Raw genomic sequence first — 20,442 nt, 5'->3', positions numbered from 1 at the left:
CATCCTTGGGCAGGCTGCATAGCGAAAGCAGTGGTCAGGAGCTCAGGTTTGAACACAGCTCCCATTTCCCCCTCAGGAGGGCACCGAGCTCAGCACTGGCCTAGAGGAATGGCTCACTGGGGGTTTGTCTACACTACAGAGTTTTTTTCAGAAAAACTTCGATTACGTCCACACTGCAATCACATTCTTTCAGAAGAAAATCAAAAGAACGGAGGGTTTTTTCCGGCATTAGTAATCCTCTTTCTACGAGGAAGAAGCCTTTTTCTGAGAGTTCTTTCACAAAAAGGTGTGTGGGGACGGGGAGGAGGGAGTTCTTTCGGAAGAAGCGGAAAAAGGAAAACACACAGGTGCCCTGGTGGCCACTCCGTCTGTAGTAATCACAGCTTACTGAATGGACGCTCTCTTTCGAAAAAACACATCACTGTTTTCATGCACTTTGGCAGTGTGGACGCGCTCTTTTGGAAGAAGTTTTTTCAGAAGATCTCTTCCAAAAGAAGTCTAGACGTAGCCCAAGTCACCAGCACCACTCCCTGCACCCACCTGAGGCCACCAATCCAAATGCCGTCCTGCTCAGGCCTTGCGTGGCTCACGCGATCCTGTGCTTGGCAGCAACGGTAACCTGGCCAGAGCAGCTCCCCTGAAGGGAGAAGATAAGCTAGAAAGCAGCAGACCCCTTCTCCGTAGCGACACTGGGGGCTGCACCATTCCAAAGCCACGCAAGATTGCCTCCTGCTGCGCTGAGACTTCTATGTGCTCCTGGTCAAACACGCTGCTAGTCTTGATTCTACGGCACCCCCCTTCCGCGCCAGCAGTGCCCCCGGAGACCCTTCCCCTACAGCGCCCCACGCAGCGCCAGCAGCGCCCCCAAAGACCTACCCCCTACAGCGCCCCACACAGCGCCAGCAGCGCCCCCAAAGACCTACCCCCTACAGAACCCCCATGCAGTGCCAGCAGCGCCCCCAAAGACCTACCCCCTACAGCACCCCCATGCAGCACCAGCAGCGCCCCCAGAGACCTACCCCCTACAGCGCCCCACGCAGCGCCAGCAGCACCCCCAAAGACCTACCCCCTACAGCACCCCCATGCAGCACCAGCAGCGCCCCCAGAGACCCTTCCCCTACAGCGCCCCCATGCAGCACCAGCAGCGCCCCCAGAGACCCTTCCCCTACAGCGCCCCCATGCAGCACCAGCAGCGCCCCCAGAGACCCTTCCCCTACAGCGCCCCACGCAGCGCCAGCAGCGCCCTTCCCCTTACAGTGCCCCCCACTGTGCCAGCAGCGCCCCCAGAGACCCTTCCCCTACAGCGCCCCACGCAGCGCCAGCAGCACCCCCAGAGACCTACCCCCTACAGCGCCCCCATGCAGCACCAGCAGCGCCCCCAGAGACCCTTCCCCTACAGCGCCCCACGCAGCGCCAGCAGCACCCCCAGAGACCTACCCCCTACAGCGCCCCCATGCAGCACCAGCAGCGCCCCTTCCCCCTACAGCGCCCCCATGCAGCACCAGCAGCGCCCCCAGAGACCCTTCTCCTACAGCACCCCCATGCAGCGCCAGCAGCGCCCTCAGAGACCCTTCCCCTGCAGCGCCCCATGCAGCGCCAGCAGTGCCCCGAGACACTTCCCCTACAACACCCCCACGCAGCGCCAGCAGCACCCCTTCCCCCTACAGCGCCCCCCACTGTGCCTGCAGCGCCCCCAGAGACCCTTCCCCTACAGCGCCCCCATGCACCAGCAGCGCCCCCAGAGACCCTTCCCCTACAGCGCCCCACACAGCGCCAGCAGCACCCCCAAAGACCTACCCCCTACAGCGCCCCCATGCAGCACCAGCAGCGCCCCCAGAGACCCTTCCCCTACAGCGCCCCCATGCAGCACCAGCAGCGCCCCCAGAGACCCTTCCCCTACAGCGCCCCACACAGCGCCAGCAACACCCCTTCCCCCTGCAGCGCCCCCCACTGTGCCTGCAGCGCCCCCAGAGACCCTTCCCCTACAGCACCCCCATGCAGCACCAGCAGCACCCCCAGAGACCCTTCCCCTACAGCGCCCCCATGCAGCACCAGCAGCACCCCTTCCCCCTGCAGCGCCCCCCACTGTGCCAGCAGCGCCCCCAGAGACCCTTCCCCCTACAGCAGCCCCAGAGACCCTTCCCTGCCATCACCCAGAGAAAACTACTGTCCCTACAAATTACTGTCTCCTGGCGACAATGGCTCAGGAGTATCTGCAGTTGGTCTCAAGGTAGAAGACTGTCCACAGCTCTCACCCCAGCTGTGCTGGTCAGTGCAGGGGCCCACTAGCCACGGCCGGCCGGCCGCAGATGGTGGCAGGGTTGAGGAGGGGGAGGGTGAAAGAAGCATCAACTTTAAAAGAAAGGGTTGGGATTGCTTGCACTTGACTGCCCGGTGATGGGGCTGGCGTGGGTGGGTCTGTGTGTTCTGTCTTGCTCTATTTTTGCTTGCAATGTGTCATTTTGGGGGAGGTGAAACCTTTAACAATGCACCGCCAAGCAGCAGCAAATCTGGTTTTTGTTCCTACGGACTGCAAGGCACGTCAGTGCTGTCACTGGTACCGGTGCCTAGACCCGCTCCCAGCACAGCGATAGACTCGCAGGCACCCATCCAGCTATAAGGGGAAGAGGGGAGGAGTCTTACTTACCCATCACCACTCTCTAGAGTAGCAACTCTCAACCGTTGCAGACTACTGCGCCTTTTGGGGACTCTGCCTTGCATGCATCCCCGCCCTCCCCCGGGTTCAGCGTCCCTAAAATGCCTTGCCTACAAACCAGAGAGAACGCACACAAGTGTCACAGCACCCTAGAGCAGAAAACCTGCCGTTCATTCCACCATGTAATCATAAATTACTCCTTCATGTCAGCCTACGACAGATACAGCAGTGTAAATAAGTGATTGTGTGATATTTTCGTTCCCATGGACTTCGCTAGTGCTTTTTATGTAGCCGGTTGTAAAACAAGGCCAATCTATCGAGGCGGCAATGTGCCCCTGGAACACCTACCACCAAAGGTACGTGCACCGCTGCTCCACAGAGCTAACCCAGCAGGTGGGCACCAGCGTTCCCTGTCAGACTTGGGCAGCCACCCAGGAGAAATTCAAATGCTGCCCAGCTGATGAGCAGAGAGCCCACAGCCGCAGCCTGTGTTTCGACTGGAGGTGCACATGACAAAATGTATTCCGCACATGGAATAAACGGAGGGAATGCTGGTCACCAGGACTGCTAGGAGCCAGGCTGAAGCCCGAGTCTGAGCTCAGTTGCCGTGAGGCTTCAGCTGTGGCCCCCCTGCCATGGGTCTAGGCAGGCTCAGGCTTCGTTCCGCCCTTCTGGACTCATGTAGCAATTTCCGTGGTGAACGGGTCGACGTGGACGTGGTCACCATCTTGCTGCATCAAACTTAGGAGGTGACATTTTCGAAGCTGCCTAAGGGTATGTCTACGCTTGCAGCCTATTTCGGAATAGGGCTGCAAATGGAGGCATTCGGAATTGCAAATCAAGCCTGGGATTTAAATATCCCGTGCTTGATTTGCATCTTCCCGGCCGGGCGCCATTTTTGAAACTGACAAGCCCGGAATAACAGCCCGCGTCTATATGTAGCAGTGAAACGGGCATTCGAAATAAAGCCCTATTTTGAACTACCTGTTATTCCTCCTGCAATGAGGTTTTACAGGTAGTTCGAAATAGGGCTTTATTTCAAACGCCTGTTTCACTGCCATGTGTAGACGTGGGCTGTTATTCCGTGTTTGTAAATTTCAAAATGGCGCCCAGCCTGGAAGATGCAAATCATGCGTGGGACATTTAAATCACAGGCTTGATTTGCAATTCCGAATGCCTCCATTGGCAGCTCTATTCTGAAATAGGCTGCAAGTGTAGACATACCCTAAGGGAGCTGGATGCCAGCACCCCACTCCCCAGATAACTGTGAAACCTCCATTTGGAGCCCTCCTGGCCAGTGTGTGACAGCTGCTCACAAACACAACTTCTCAGGAATCAGCCTGATGGGGACTCAGCGCTCTCGTTCCGTGTGCTAAGCCAAGGACAGCCCCGACTGGGTCGGTTCTGCTTCCCTTCGGAGTGTCAAGACCCACACCGTGCAGCCACAAGGCTGGCTCTTTTGCTTCTTCAGAGATCAGGGCTGGATTACTCCTCTGGGGGGCCCAGGGCTGTTCGATGTTATGGGACCCCTAAGCTCCAGGGTGGGGCCAAAAATGGGGGTTTCACATTGCAGAAGGGGGCTGCAGATTGAGGCAGGACAGGGGGTGAGGGAGGGGTAAGGACTCTAGGGGTCCAGGAGGGGGCTCGTGGGCTCAGGACAGGTGACTGGGGTGAAGTTGTGGAGTCAGGTAGGATAGCTAGGTGCTGAACGGGCTCAAGTGTAGGAGGGAATTAGAGATTTAGAGTGCAGGAGGGGGCTTGGGCAGGGGGCTGGAGTGTGGGATCTGGGTGGAGCTGGTGCAGGAGGGGGCTCCAGGCTGAGGCAGGGGGCTGGGGTAAGGGATCTGGGTGGAGCTGGTGCAGGAGAGGGCTCCGAGCTGAGGCAGGGGTAAGGGATCTGGGTGGCAGGAGAGGGCTCAGGGCTGATGCAGGGGGTTGAGGGCGCAGGGCCCTTACCTTTGGTGGGGGAGGGGAAGCAGGTGGCTCTGCAGAACTGCAGGGGCAGAGCCTGCATGCAAGGTCAGCGCAGGGACTAATGGTGACACCGCTCAAGCCTGGAGGGGAAGGGGGTAGAATGGCAGTGCGTGGAGCTGCCCCCGCCCAGCAGGGCCAGATCACAAGCAGGGGCTTTAGGGGTTGCAGACCAGGGCTCCTGGCTAAGGGAGCCCTGCAGAAAGCTCTGGCTGTTTGTCAGTCCCGAGATCTTGCTGCGGATCCCCCTTAGCCCTGGGCTGCAGCCCCTAAAGCCCCTTTCTTAATCTGGCCCTGCCCAAGATGGGTCAAGAACGATCCTAGCCAAGGGACTAGAAAGAGCCTGCACTGAGATCAGAGAACTGGGTTATTGTCAACACAACGTGTCCTGCGTCTCAATCGAGCAATTCTGGCTCACACCATGTTCGCTCACTTGGCTTTCTCCACAGGTTTCCTCCGGGGCTGAAATTTCTGTTCTTAGTCAAGAGGCGAATTATTTAGGAAACTCTGAGAAAAACCTGTCGAGTCCTTTCAGGGACACTTTTCACACCCTCTGGGCACTTGCCATCAACGACAGTTTTCATACCTGGCCCCCAGCCTACTTTACAGTCAAAGAATTAAGCCTCGTCAGTAAGGGACTGTCCCTGTTGCACTGGTAAGGTGAAGCGTCCCGTCCCACGTGTCACACACACACAGGGGCTGAGCCAGGGGCGGGGGAATGCTAGCCTGAGGCTAAGCACTAGACTGCGGCCTGTTTGAAAAGTGAAGCTTTTCTCAAGCCCAAGAGAACAATTTCAGCAGGAACTGCTGCAGCAAGGAGCAAGCAGGAAAACAGCACCCGATGCACCGTGTGCCTTACCAAATAAGGATGCAGGAAGTGTGGCATTCCTGAGAGTCTCCACGCACAAGCGACCAGCATTTATTTCACTGATTAGACATTCAAATAAAGGCCACTTCTCCCCAACGGCAGCCTGGAGCAAGAGGCATCCATCAAAGTAATTAATTGTGAGTTCACAAACACCGAACTGTGACAAGGGGATGAATCCGGGAGGAGGTGGCACATTTTATAGGAGATGGTTCTGCTGGCAGAGGGGCATTTTGGCAGGCAGGCCTGGAGTGCATCAAGCCCAAGTTAACTGACTTCCTGAAGCTGTTAGGCACGCCCGGGTTAGCGCTGGACTCGCCATGTTGGCATGTTCTAGGACGAGGGCTCACGTCCGGAAGGAGCCACAGTTTCATCTGGTATCTGCTGGCTTTGCCAGCGAGCACTTGACTCGACCAGCATTTGGAAAGGCAGCCAGCCACTCTCCCTGCACCAACGGCTTTTCAGTAAGCTGGCGCCTCCCCATGGCAGAGCCCCAGCACAGCGAAAGGATGCTCTGGCTAGAGCGTCACCAGGGAAGGGAGGGATTGAGGGAAGGCACCAGACACACCACTCTAATAATTCTTGCTCATGAGGGCAGGGGAGATGGGGCAGCACCTCCGCCCAGTGGGCTAAGGCTATGTAAAATATCCGTTAACTGAATAGTCGATTAACCTCATAATGTTTATCGGTTACTCGATAGTCCCCAGGGGTGGGGCCAGAAGCCAGTGTGCTCCAGCCCCGCTCCTGAGGAGCCACCTGCCACACTGCGTTTGCTGCCTCTGTATCAGTTTAAAAACCAGCTCCCCTTGCGGACCAGCTGCCTGTCACCCTGCGCTGCTGCCTCTGATTCAGAGGCAGCAGTGCGGGGTGGCAGCAGCCCCTGCCAGGGGAGGTGAGCTCCTGGACCGGGCGAGAGTTGGGACTGAGCCAGGCTGCCTGCCTGCCTGCCCAGCTCCTAATACACTTTAAATGCAGAGCCACAGCAGGGGTAGATCCTGGACCCATCGCAAGCCAGGACTGAGTCAGGCTGCTGGCCAGCCTGCTTTAAAAAAAAAAACCACTTACTGGTGGAGGCAGGGGGGAGGAAAATGCGTGTCGTCTATAGCATGAACCTATAAGCTTTTGCTTATCGGTTAATCAACTAGCATGATTGAATAGCCAGCATCATGTGGCTTAAGCAAGGCACTTGGCACCCAAGTGAGTGGCAAAGGCAGCAAACCAGACAGTGAATTAGCTCATTTAAAGTCTTTGCAAACAACCCTGCTCTGCCCCCATCAGCAAGGGGCTGTCCAGGAATGTAGCTGTCACTAGACCGAAATGATGTTGCAGTTCCGAATGCCAGAACGGCCCTGCTATTTATAAAGCTTCTGGATGATCCAGTTTGATCCTCCCCAGCAACCCTCTCCTGAACATAAACACTCCCTCCGCTCGGGCGCTGGTGTGACCCACGGAGGTGGCAGCCAACTATTGGCTGGCAAGTCAGACACTTACCAGTGCGGATTCCTGATGCCAGCCAGCTTGGGCAGCTGGCGCGGAGCTGGCACACCCGGCGGTCTCTCCGTAAATGTCAAGGAGCCCAATTGTTCCCGTCTCAGGCAGGCTTTGGCGCGTGCTATGCTCAGCCACGCTCGGCGTGTCAGCACTTATCCTGTGCAGCCTCTTCCCGGAAGGGCTTGGGCTGAGCTGCTTTTCTAAAGGCCCTGGACTACGTCTGCTGAGCAAGGCAAAAACCCACGAAGCTCAGCCCCCTTGCTAGTCCCCAAGGTACTGCCCAGGCTAGATGGACTGGAAGCAATTCAGGGAGAGGCCAGGTGACAGCACCCAGGGGCACAGAGGCCAGGGTCCTTTGCATCGTTACATAAACACTGTGATCACAATACGCCTGCCCCCTGTTGCAGAGGCAGCTAGGACCGCGGTGGAGCTGCCCTCCAACAGACGGAGGCTAACTTGCAGCTTCACCTGCCCTTTGGCTGCCAGGCCAGCTAACCCCAAGTCTAGCTGGATGCCTCCAAGAGCAGAGGGGATTTGGAATTCACCTTTGGATTCCCATCCAGCGGGAGCTGTGGGGACAGAGCCTGCATGCAAGGTCAGCGCGGGGACTGAGCTTCCCCTGGCACTAGCTGGCCTCATCTCTGGTCCTTGCAATTCCGTCACATACTACCCACTGCGCTCAGGGAGAAGGGTGTTTCCAACAGGAAAACGCTGCAAACCCGAATACACCCTTACCTGAACTGACTGGCCAGCTCTGGAGCAGGAGTCCCCAGCCTTGGTGCTAAGGCACTTGGCTGTTGGGGACCCACCGTTACCCCTGCTCCTCCTACAGCCCCAGCCAGGCTGCTAACTGCCCACTTGCTGGCTCCATCCACCTCAATGCTGTGCCGGCTGCCCAGATCCAGCTCCCCCTTTGCAGCACGCTGCCAGGGGCAGGGAGAGCAGGATCCAGGCAGCAGCCTGTCCCGCTCCCCACACTGCTGCCTGCCACCCTGGGGAAGCAAGAGCACATCACACTGACGGGTGGGACAGGACCAGTCATCTGGTCATTTGAAACACTGCTCAAAAGGGGGCCGTGTACTAGCAGATCCCAGCACAGCGGGAGCTGATCCACCACTGCTCAAGCGACTGGGATCCTTCCACATGCAACGGAAATCCCCTCAATTCTCACCAACAGGCTTTCCTGTCTGGAGCCCGGCTTGATTCTGGCTCTGCTCTGCTCTACTGCCAGGATTTGTTCAGCTGCCAGTTGCGCTATCGAAACAGCCCCTTTAGGCAAATCATTGTGAACTAGGCAACCCGTTCTCCTGCCTCTCCTGGGAGAGGGGCGCCTTGGAAAGAAGCAGCCATCTGCAGAGCCCTGCGCAGATACAAAACCAGGACAAAAATGGTCCGCGGGTACCCGCATCCACATGCGCAAATGCGTCCCCCACAGGCAGATCTGCAGAGCTCTAGCCGTCCGCACTGCTAGCAGCGCTAGGATACACCCTTCGGGGGAAGCACTCCTCTCGGACCTTTTCCGCCACAGTCCTTGCCTGCCTGAAAGCAAATAGAAAGCAGGCAAGCAAATAGAATCAGACTCAGAGCTGGAAGAGACCTCAGGAGGTCGTCAAGTCCAGCCCACTACTTCCCTAGTAATAGAGATGTAGCCGTGTTAGTCTGGTCTAGTTGAAACAAAAAACAGGACTATGTAGCACTTTCATCACCTAATAAACCACCTTGTTAGTCTTTAAAGTGCTACACAGTCCTGTTCTACTTCCCTAGGGAACCCATTCCAGCGCCTCACCACCCTCCTAGGGAAATAGTTTTTCCTAATATCCAACCTGGACCTCTCCCACTGTAACTTGAGACCATTGCTCCTTGTTCTGCATCTGTCACTACTGAGAACAGCCTCTCTCCATCCTCTCTGGAACCTCCCTTCAGGAAGTTGAAGGCTGCTCTCAAATCCCCCCTCACTCTTCGCTTCTGCAGACTAAACAGACCCAACTCCCTCAGCCGCTCCGCATAGGTCATATGCTCCAGCCCCCTCATCATTTTGGTTGCCCAGCACTGGGCCCTCTCCAATGTGTCCACATCCTTTTTGTAGTGGGGGCCCAGAACTGGACACAACACTCCAGATGTGGCCTTACCAGAGCTGAATAAAGGGGAATGATGACATCTCTGGATCGGCTGGCAATGCTCCTCAGAAAGCTGTCTAAGGGTGTGTCTACACAGCAAAGTTATTCCGGAATAACTATGTGAGCATCTACACAGCAATAGTGTTATTTTGAAATAACGGGAGGCTTGTTCCGACTTCCGACTACAGCTATTTCGGAATAGGGGCTGTGTAGACGCTCCACTTCTGCTATCTCAAAATAGCCCCTCACCACGGCCTTTCTAACTTATTCCTCCTCTCCCTTCTCCCCCTCGCCCCGCCAGTGCCCCCTGGGCTCTAAATCGAGATAGCACGTCTACATTAGGGAAGCCTGTCCTGGACTCATTTTGAGGCTTCCCTGCAGTGTAGATGTGCTATTTTGAAATAAATTATTCTGGAATAGCTTATTGTGAAATAAACATGCAGAGTAGACGTAGCCTAAAAGGCCTCAGCAAATCGTTTCAGAACCTGGCTATGGCAGCTCTGTGCCATCCTGAGCCTAAATGTCCACCAGGGGGAGCTACACAAAGTAACCGCTCAAAGTTCAGCCTGCTGGAAAGGTAATGTTTTAACGAGGAGCAACAAAGGGGTTTGAAAATATTGAGCGTGGGTCCCTTGTGCTTCTTGACGATGACAAGAAGGCCCGGAAGGGATTCTCCTCCCACTCACCCTTTTTTTAAGAAACAGAGATATAAAGTTTGGCCTTCCGGATTTAGTTGGAGAACTACAGCCGGTCCCCGAGTTGCGAACGGTCGACTTACGACCATAGCTGTCGTAAGTGGCGGACCCCGAGTTACGAATGCAATCCACACTTACGAACAGCACGGTCGTGTGTAATTCAATGGGGTCCGACTTACGAATGAACTGAGTTACGACCAATTGCTTGGTCCGTAAGTAGGGAAGAGGCTGTACTGGGAGGCCCAGGAGTTGCTTACTGGGAGCTCTGAACACCTGTACCCTAGGGACGGCGAGCATTAGCAAATAAAGGGGAATGAGGACATCTCTGGATCTGCTGGCAATGCTCAGAGATGCAAACAAAAGGTCCGCAATTCACTGAAGTTCAGTAGGTCTTGAACAACCAAGTGTTACTCAGTTCACAGCTCAACTCCCACTTGGTCGGCTGTGCTGCTCCCCTTTTTTCACCAGCACCAGAGTCTTCCAGCCCAGACAGGACCAGAGGCTCCGACAGAAAAAGGGAAAAAGCAGGGAGATAAACACCAACTCAAAGACCTGTTCTGCACAAACCCTTCTGTGGCATCTCTCTCCGTCATCTGCACAAAGACTATCTACACGTGGTCCCAAGCCTGAGACTCAGACGGGCTGAACTAAATTACTAAGGCTGTGTCTACACAGCAGCGTTATTTCGGAACACCACAGTGCGCGTCTACACAGCAAGCTCGTTATTTCAAAATACATTCGAAAGAATGAGCTTCTTACGCCGACTCCCGTGGCCCTCGATGTACGAGGGGTAAGCGAAGGCGGGGAAGAGTGCTCGATTTCAAAATCACTGCTGTGTAGACAGCACCAAAAGTCAAAATAAGCTATTTCAACCTCAGCGCTGCAATTAGCATAGCTCCAGTCATGTAGCCTGTTTCGCGTTTCGCCCTGCAGTGTAGACGTGCCCTAAGAGCTTATAACATTCCAGCACCATGCAGTGCAAGGGTCACATTATTGCCTTCCAACACCAAAACAACATTTACCCTGAGGCAAGAATCTTCCCTAACTGCTCCTTCCTGTGCAGTCCTGGGCAATCTGTGTGCACACCACAAACGAGACAGGCATCATTTTGCGAATGCTCCACTGCCCAACCAAAGACAACAGGCCACACGAACCAGCCAAAAAACTGTCCATAACCGGCTCAGCTCCCCGTACAATGGCATTCCTGCTGGCTTTAGTGGGCTTTGCATCAGGCCCTTAGTGGCCCGCACGCTGCGAGACCTTGTCTGCACTAGGAAACTTCAAAGCCGTAACTCACCACTACTGCAGCAACAGCAATGGGAGCTGTAGGGTGAACAGAACTTAGGCACGTCTAAATATCATGTCACTAAGGTCAATGAGCCTGCGGTAGGACACCGGAATTACAGCTACGTTAGCTGGGGCAGGCGCAGCCTTACAAAGCCAAGGACTATTCTGGGCAATCGACCACACCCAAGGCAGGTTTGCCCCGGAGGTACACCTTCTCCCTTCAATTCACGCTGTATCTGTCAGCTCTGTTCCGCAGCCACTGGGCCCTCCAAAGGGTTGGGGTCCCCGATTCGTATTTTTCCTTGCGGGGTTCTTATATTCGGCAAAGATTCAGGAGACAGATTTTTCCTCCATGTGCCAGGAATCTTCCTCTTCTCCCCCAAAGTCCGTTGCTCGGTTATTTGCTCTTTTGAAACACTCTCTTCCCCCCCCGCTTGGATTTCAAGTTATTTATGGAGTGACTCAGCCGAGTCTCAACTTTCCTGAGATTAGACTAGTTAAAATGTTACTGCCAGCTTGCAGAAAAACTCCACCTGGTCGTCACCAAGAAGCTGGGTTTCACTACTGCTGGGAATTTAGGTCAAGGAGAGCAGGACATGCTACTTTTAGGAAAAGTCCCCAGAGACATTTATCGATCACACAGCGTTCACACACTTGGGCTTTACAGCTCTCCTTCGAGAACCCCCTCAGTCAACTGCACTGGATTCAGCTGTAGTAACCTTGAAGGATGAGGGACCAAACAATTCATGATGGGGTTTAAACCAACAACTCCAAGGACATGTGGCTTTTCAGACCTGCATGCCATGCACAAGGCGTCCTCATCTGGATGAAGTTGTAACATTGTATTAACAAGTCTGGATTCTGCTGGGTGATTTTCCACACTGAATTTCTCTATGTTGATGAGCATTGATATTTTAAGAAGGAGACTTATGTTTTATTAAAATCAGGTACAACTCTCCCTTCTGCCTCCAGCCCAGGGATTTTCTGCTTGTTAAGAGGAAAAAAAAGAGGGGGAAAAAAAAAAACCACACCAGAAATTTCACAGATTTGGGAGAGGGTGGAGGTGGGTTGTGTCAGGGCCTGATTTTTAAGGCCAGACTCCTACACAGAGCACCCAAATCCCTTCGTGGCTGGCCAGGACGAGGGGATTGACACTCCGGTGAGGCTCTCAGGGGGCACAGTTTGGAAACTGGGCCCCGCCTGTTATTTCACAGCAGTTGTGAAGGGCTGCAAATTGCAGAGCCGGCCCGAGTCAGAGCTAAGGCAGAACGTACAGAGAATCTTGTCTTAGAAAGAAGTGTTTATCCCTTCACTAGGAGCAGAACTTCGCCATCCCAGGAGAGGGCCTCTCTCCACTCACGGCCGCACACAGGGTGCCTGGGGGAAGAGCGGATCCATTGTTCTGAAGGGCCTAGCCAAACTTACCCCCATCTGGAGCGTCCTGCTTCACGGAACACTGGCCAGAAATCACCCGCTGACGCTGGACGCCGCGGTGCCCAAGATGGGGCCTGGGCGCAAGTGGTGGCCCTGAGGCTCTAACCTTGCAGGGGGAGTGCAGCAAGGAGCGTTGGGCGAGAGCTGGAAACAGGCTCCCTGAGCTGCACCCTGCAGTTTCCCCCAGTTGGCTATGGGAGAGAAGGGCTACTTCCCTGCAGGGAGCAGGAGAGGAGCTTGACCAGCTCAGGCTGAGCGGGGGGAGCACCGGGCAAGAGAGGACACCTCTTCCTCCGTGCGCACCCAGGGATGGGACGGGACGCTCAGAACCAGTGGCTCCCCGATTCTCTGCCACAGCCCACAGTGTCCAGGCCACACCACAGTGTCACCACGTGTCCATGCACCAGCACAGAGCACTCCAGCTATTCCCCCCCCACACACACATACAGAGCAGGGGGACATAGGAAAGGTGGCTAGAGTGGCACAGCAGTCCCCCCACCCCCCCATACAAGAGGGGGACACGGCTAGGTCGGAGGAAGCCTCAGCCAGGGGACTCGCTCCCTGAACAGAGCAAAGAGAAAACAAAGATTGCCCTGCAGTACTGACTGCGGCCCCCAACTTTGTCGGGTCAAGCTGAAGCCACTGAAATATCCCCTTGTTTGTAGCTGTACCGGCCTGGTATTTGAGAGCCAAGCTGGATCCTGGTGGTGAATCTGAAATACCAAAGGGACTTCAGAGGGGGAAATAAATAAGTTTCTGTGCCATGCAATGCCACAGCAAGAACCGGACGTGCCACACAGCATCTGGGCAGCCCTCTGCTTTTACCACCAGTCCCCTTTGGAACGGGTTAATGGTAAAGAGCTGCAGTCAATCCCTCTCCTAAATGAGTCAAGGCAAAACTCTTCATTTCCCTCCCCTCCCCACCACCATGGGACACCCAGCTCGTGTGCACTACTCCCCCAAGAGCACCAGGGTGGGAAGCTAGTCCCAGGACTGGCGCCCACTGCCCTTTCGTTAAGAGCACAGGGAGGAATGGAAACAGATTCTTCTCCACAAGGACCAATTCTCCCCTCTAGAGCTGCTGATGCTGCACGTGCCTTGTGACAATCAGCGTGGGCAGGCCAGGCTGTGCCTGAGCTGAAGCAGGCTAGATCCTCGTAGAAACTCTACAGGACTGAAACCCTCGTGCCCTGGAAACCGCTCATGTCACGCAGATGCCTCCAGGAATAGAAGCGCACACTCCTGGGAGAGCTCCGCACATTAACACATTTCAGTTCCATTTGACTACGCCTCTCGCTAGGGACAGTGTATTGGAAAGCACACGAGCCATTTTGTAGGTCACCGCCGCTCCCACACACCGAGTTACTGAGAAGTTACAGCAGTGAACTTCACCTGCCCCAGGAGTGGTACTGCAGGCATCCCCAGGAGAGAGGCAAAGGCCAGGCCACTGGGACCGTGAGAGCAGGGATTTGACACAGCTGGCTTGCTCTGGATCAGCGACATTAACACATCACTGAATTACAAGTGCTTGGGGCGCAGCCGGAAAACCGTCCCAAGCAACGAGGCGCCAGGAGCGTTCCCGTAGCTTCGGCCAGGAGTCTCGCTGGGAGTCCGTTCTGCTGCTCTGATTCTGGGGCTGGAAAGTTTCCAGCCACGTGGGAGCTTCCAAAAGGGAGTGAGTGAGAACTGGGTCACAGGTGCAGAGATTCGGCTGCTCCAAACAGCCTGGTTTGTTCCAGTCTTTGCCACGTGTCCCACTACCGCAGAGAGCGCACTGGCTTCTGGTGCTCCCTGCTGCCAGAGGGAGGCAACAGCTGGGCTGGAGTCACCATGGGCTGTGCCCCTGAGGAGTCCTGCTCACTGGTGATTAGATGCTCCGGCCGGTCTCAGCTCAGGGCCTCTCCCTGCCGCTGCCACTATGTCTATGAGAGTCAGGTACTTCTCCCTGCCAGACCCACACAGGCTGCCACCAGCCCTGCCCCTCTTCTCCCCAGGGCAGATACCTCTCAAGATGCAGCGCAGGCTTAGCCCATTCCCACCGGGCTCTTGTCAGAGCCAGCCCGGAACCATGGGTTGCCCAGGTGAGTCTCCCACTGGGGCACAGAGAGTTTGGCTGGATACTCTCTGCCTGCCAGGAGAAGGAAGGGGTGGGCCCATGACCCACCCCTTTCAAACTGCAGGGGTAGGGACTGGATTTCTGAGCTTCACTTGGCCATGGCAGCAGAAGCTGACAGACTTGATTGCCACCTGCCCCCAGAACATCAACCGCCCCCCAGCAGCTCCTTGCTGCTGCTGGCTCTAAGCGCTTTCCTTTCTAAAAGGGGCCTTTCCAGCCCCCGGGGATCCCGCAGTGACCAAGAGTGACGGCTGCTGCTCCACTCGTCAGACAGAGCAGGGTGCTCTGCACCCTTCCCCTCGCCATGCAGCAAGCTTACCCCGAGTTCTGCCTGCTGGTGACCTACTGCGCCCGCCTCTCCTGCACGGGTCACTCAGGCTCTCCTTCCCTGGGCTTCTGCTCCTCGCCGCGAAGGGGGCCCGCCACACGCTCTCTATTCCGCGCAGGCGCCAGGCCAGAGGTACGTGCTCCCTGCAAGAGCAGAGCCAGTGCCAGCCTCTTGCTCCGCTGCTGCTTGGAGCAGGGGGAGATCGCGCCCAAGACCGGCTGCTGCGGCTCAGGCCCAGCAAGAGCACTGTGAAACTGAGCAGGATCCACACAGGCGCTGCCCCTCTGCAGGCAGCGGTGAGGACGTGCCTTGTCTGGAGGCGACAGTGGCAGGATCCCTGGCCCCTGGGAATGGGCGACAGGGGAGGGATCACTGGATTCCCTGTCATGTTCCCTCCCTGTGGGGCACCTGGCACTGGTCACTGCTGGCTGACAGGACACTGGGCTAGATGGACCTTTGGTCTGACCCAGTGGGGCAGCTCTTCTGTCACTATCTGGAGAGAGAAGAGAAGACACCTACTCTGCTTAGACTCCCATTACAAATACTACCCATGTAACTGATCACACTCCAGTCGATCACTGCTGAACTTGTGGGCTGCTGGTACTGCAGACTCCCACCGGCTCTTAGTGCCATGGGCTCCTCCCCCCTCCCCCCATGGGAGTTTAACTGGTAACTGAACAGATAAGCACCGACTTATCAGTTAACCAGTTACATTCTTACATCACTTGTTCGCTTCACTCATTCGCCTGCCATTGGCAGTTCTCTCTGGCTTTCCAAGCAGTGATGTGGCTCTGGAAATTTGCTAACTCCCAACAAATGCTGGGAAGCAGTTTCTTCTCAATAGCTGCTAGGTCCGTGTGAAAGTTCAGCCTTGCAGCGAGAAGCGCTTGGAGATGAACTGAGAGACAGAGTCAAGAAGCATAAATAGAACTCAAAGGCCAGACTGCGCTGCGGCACATGTGGGAAGCCGGGCACTATTTTGAATGCTATGTGGCAAATGTATGCAGAGCAAAATCCAAGAAGGGGGCTGGGTGCGAAGGGAGATGCTCAAAATTAGGAGCTGAGCTCAGGCAGCATGAATGATGCAGAGAACGGCTTCTCGGAGCATATGGGAATTGCTGGGAAAGAAGGGGGAGGGGGAATTCACGGCCCTGTGCAAGCCACATGGCTGTACACTGAGCATCCGTTCCTTGCTATGCTCCTACAGGAGCTGGAGGCACCCTGTTACGGGTTGGGCAGTGTCCATATGCCTGAGGAAGCCTCCCAGGAGTCAGCAGGCCCACAGAGGGCAAGCTGAGGCGATGGACATGCTTTGTCACCTGCACTGAGTTAGCCTAAGACGGCCCTGCTCACTGCTGAACATGAGGAGGCTGTGGGAAACAAGGGAGCCTGACCCTGACCAGTGAGAGAAGGCTGCAGCTGGGCCCCCCCCCCCACCTGTTGCTACAAGCAGTGTGGACAGGGCATGCATAGCTAAGTGCTTCATTTGCGCAGGAGCGATCTATGCCCACGCTCCCTGCGACGGGGTCGTTCCTCGCTCCACAGAAAGGGAGCAGGTGGGAGAACCAAGTGGTGTGAGATTCAGGAGAGCTAATGGACATGGGTTGTGCTCAAGATATACCCCGTGGGCTGGAGCAGCGGCACAGACAGCCAGAAGAGCTGGGAAATTTCTGCCCTGCCATGGGGCTGGCAATGGCCTGGATAAGAGTTACACTGACAAAGCCTTCACCTAACAGAGTCTATCAAGGTACTTCTCTGGCCCTCATTCCCACAGTAGCTGAACCTCACAATCTTTAACATACGGATTTCCACGTACCCCTGTGGGGCAGGGCACAGCTATTACCCTAAGCAACTTACCCAAATCCAAGCCTCTTGTGTCCAGAGTCCCTCCAGGTGACCAGCTGGCACCATCTAGAAAGCAGAACCAAACCCACTGCAGCCACAAGCATATTGATGCTGTTTACAGAGGCAGCAGGATACAAACCCAGCTACCAAGAGCTCCCCCAGCCTCTGCTGGGGCTCGATGCAGCTGGGATGCTAAGGGCCCTACATTTACATGGCACTGAAGTCTGGGGAATGAACATGTTTGGTCTTCTTCTCTCCCCCCACCCCCTGCCCTGAGAAGAGAAAAATATTTTGGTTTTATCTCCCTTTTGCATTCAGTTAGCTGGTGGGGATGCGCATTATTCATAAGCTCCTACTAACCAGGCTGGTGGCCTTGAATTTTGTCAGAGGGGGCTGTGCAGGAAGAACTCACTCTTTAATTATTAATAGCCATTCTCCGAGTGCCCTAAATGCACGTTCCAGCCCTGACATGCTTTCAGTGACTGCAGCGCCACCCAGAGGAAGACAGCCCTCGCTACAGTAGTTTGAGCTGATCAGCTCAGCAAAGCAGCCCTAAAGCAGGCCCAGAGTCTCTCAGAGCAGACACCCTTGTCTGGCTGAAATGGGATGGAGGACTTTGGACCTGACAGCCCTCGTTCCCCAGCTGGTCCTGCTGGTCCCTGCAATGACACGGCTGGCGAGGGAGCTCACACATGGGTTATCAATACAGGGCCCAGCACTGGCTCATGGCTCGATATGGAAAGAGGAGGAGAATGGGCTACTTAGCAGATGGGCTGTCGCATCACCAGGCGGCCCTTCTCGCTCAGCAAAGTCCAGCAAAGCCTCAAGAATGACAGCCCAGCCTCTTCAGAGAGTTGACTGCCAGCCAGTTACACAGACCAGAGACAGCATAAGGGCCTCACGACAAGGCAGCCTTGTTCCTGGGTCTCCTGTCACATGCCACAGAGGATTAGCGGATCCAGGCTGCTAAAAGGATTTCAGATGAAGGCGTTTTCCCCACACCTAGAGGAGTGCGCTTTGCCATGTGGTGCAATTGCCCCAGTGTGGCTCCTGCGGAGGGGCCAGCTGTACTGGAAGACGCTGCGTCTCTGCATGGCCTTGCTTTGAGCTGTTCTGCAGCATAGACAACAGTACCCATCACCCGCCACAGCTAGTCTCAGAAAACAGCCCTGGAGAAGCCGTCCCAGATCAGCTCCCTTCCAAGCTTAACCACGCGCAGTCACTGCAGTGACTCTAGCCAAGCAGACCTCACACCAGCCAGGCGCTGCAGAGAGATTCACTGGCTCTGCGGCAGCATTTCCTAAAGAGTAAGAAGGCTCAATCCAGATCCACAGGCACTGAACCTCCAGCACTCACTAGGGAGCCCAGCCAGTGTGCGGGATACCTAGCTCAATCATGCTGTTTAAATACAATCTAATCTAATCAGGTATTATTTGTCGAGCCCTGCTGATGGGTTATCAGTTAATCGCTTACCTGTCCCCTGCTGCAGGGGACAAATAATACAATCTACTCACCCCTGGCGAGTAGATTGTAACCCGGAAGAGCCGGGTTCGGGCGATCTGTGCACGCGCAGAACGCCGGACAGCGCGGCTGGCAAGCAGGGTTTGCCGCAGTTCAGCGAGCCCTGCCCATCAGCATCCACTTAACACTACCGGCTACATGCAACCTCCCCAGCTCCCCCCACCCCGCCTACCTGCTCTGCATTTAAAGTATTTTTGGAGCTGGAGCGGGGGGGGGGGGGGGGGGCAGGCATCCTGGCTCAGGGTTCAACAAGGCATACTGATGAGACTCAACAAGGACAAGTGCAGAGTCCTGCCCTTGGGCCGGAAGAATCCCAAGCATTGTTACAGGCTGGGGACAGACTGGCTAAGTAGCAGTTCTGCAAAAAAGGACCTGGGACTTCTAGTGGATGAGAAGCTGGATATGAGTCAGCAGGGTGCCCTTGTAGCCAAGAAGACTAATGGCATATTAGGGTGCATTAGGAGGAGCATTGTCAGCAGATCTAGAGAAATTATTATTCCCCTTTATTCAGCACCGGTGAGGCCACATCTGGAGTACTGTGTCCAGTTCTGCTTCCCCCTCCCCCTCCCCCACCTCCCACCCCACTACAGAATGGATATGGATGCATTGGAGAGGGTCCAGCGGAGGCGACCAAAATGATGAGGGGGCTGGAGCACATGACCTACGAGGAGAGGCTGAGGGATTTGGGCTTATTTAGTCTGCAAAAGAGAAAAGTGAGGGGGGATTTGAGAACAGCCTTCAACTTCTGATGGGGAGTTCCAAAGAGGATGGAGAGAGGCTGTTCCCAGTGGTGATGGATGGCAGAATGAGGAGCAATGGTCTCAAGTTGCAGTGGGTGAGGTCTAGGTAGGAGATTAGGAAAAACTATTTCCCTTGGAGGGTGGTGAAGTACTGGGATGGGTTCCCTAGGGAGGGGGTTTTAAGTCCCAGCTTGACAAAGCCCTGGCTGGGATGACTGAGTTGGGGTTGGTCCTGCTTTGGGGAGGGGCTGGACTCAATGACTCCTGAGGTCTCTACCAGACCTGGCATTCTAGGATTTCCAAGAGCAGTTGAAGTTGTTGGATTTAATTTCTCGAAGCTGTATTGTGTGGGATTTAGGGACACGTTTTCTCCCTGTGCAACTTCACGATGTCCGAGACCAGCTGGGTCTCTCACTTTAATTGCCTTGATCAGTTTGTGTCCAAGAGCTGGCCTGGCGCTTCCATTAAGGACGTTAAGCATGTAATTGGTCAAGCGTGGAGTCGACAAATATTTTGCTGGTTACATGATTAATTGATTAGGATTAGCACCTCGTGACGGGTCCCGGCAGCTGCATCGCTGCAGCTCTGCATGTAAATCCTTTGTATCCTTTAAAGGCTTTAAATGCAGAGCTCCAGCAGGGGCTCAATCCTCCAGTGTGTCTAGGTCACTCTGGACCCTATCCCTGCCCTCCAGTGTATCCACCTCTCCCCTTAGCTTAGTGTCATCTGCAAACTTGCTGAGGGTGCAATCCCTCCCCTCTGACGGGGCATTAATAAAGATGCTGAACAAAACCAGCCCTAGAACCGATCCTTCGGACAGTCCACTTGAAACCGACTGCCAACCAGACATCGAGCCACTGATCACTACCCAGTGGGCCCGACAATCTCGCCAGTTTTCCATCTTACCGTCCATGTATCCAATCCATACTTCCTTAACTTGCTGGCAAGAATATTGTGGGAGACCATATCAAAAGCCTTGCTAAAGTCAAGGTATATCACATCTACTGACTTTCCCACGTCCACAGAGCCAGTTACCTCATCAGAAAAGCTAATCAGATTGGTCAGACTCAACTTGCCCTTCGTGAATCCAAGAGTCAGGAATGACTATTCCTGATCACTTTCCCCTCTTCCAAGTGCTTCAAAATGGATTCCTTAAGGATCCCCTCCACGATTTTTCCAGGGACTGAGGTGAGGCTGACTGGTCTGTAGTTTCCTGGATTGTCCTTCTTCCCTTTTTTACAGATGGGCACTACATTTGCCTTTTTCCAATCATCCAGGACCTCTCCCGATCTCCACGAGTTTTCAAAAATAATGGCCAAAGACTCTGCAATGACATTTGCCAACTCCCTCGGTACCCTCGGATGCATTAAGTCTGG

The 20,442-nt window shown here is 55.1% G+C and overlaps 1 protein-coding gene across 3 annotated transcripts in view; it reads right to left on the bottom strand.

The window, feature by feature from the left end:
• NUDCD3 (NudC domain containing 3) overlaps nucleotides 1-20,442 on the bottom strand; it is a 67,154-nt gene that overhangs the window by 32,562 nt on the left and 14,150 nt on the right. For 2 of the 3 annotated variants that reach the window (XM_075910898.2, XM_075910896.2), the window contains exon 3: nucleotides 16,818-16,871. The exons of the other annotated variant lie outside the window; for it this stretch is intronic. In XM_075910898.2, the coding sequence (XP_075767013.1) occupies nucleotides 16,818-16,871 (54 nt within the window). The remainder of the gene's footprint in view (nucleotides 1-16,817; nucleotides 16,872-20,442) is intronic. 3 annotated transcript variants of the gene reach the window in all.

Source organism: Pelodiscus sinensis, chromosome 28 (assembly GCF_052426305.1).
Source record: "Pelodiscus sinensis isolate ZL-2025 chromosome 28, ASM5242630v1, whole genome shotgun sequence".
NCBI classification, from domain to species: Eukaryota; Metazoa; Chordata; order Testudines; family Trionychidae; genus Pelodiscus; species Pelodiscus sinensis.
Note: the sequence above shows the minus strand (reverse complement) of the source record. Positions and strands in the feature narration are given on the sequence as shown.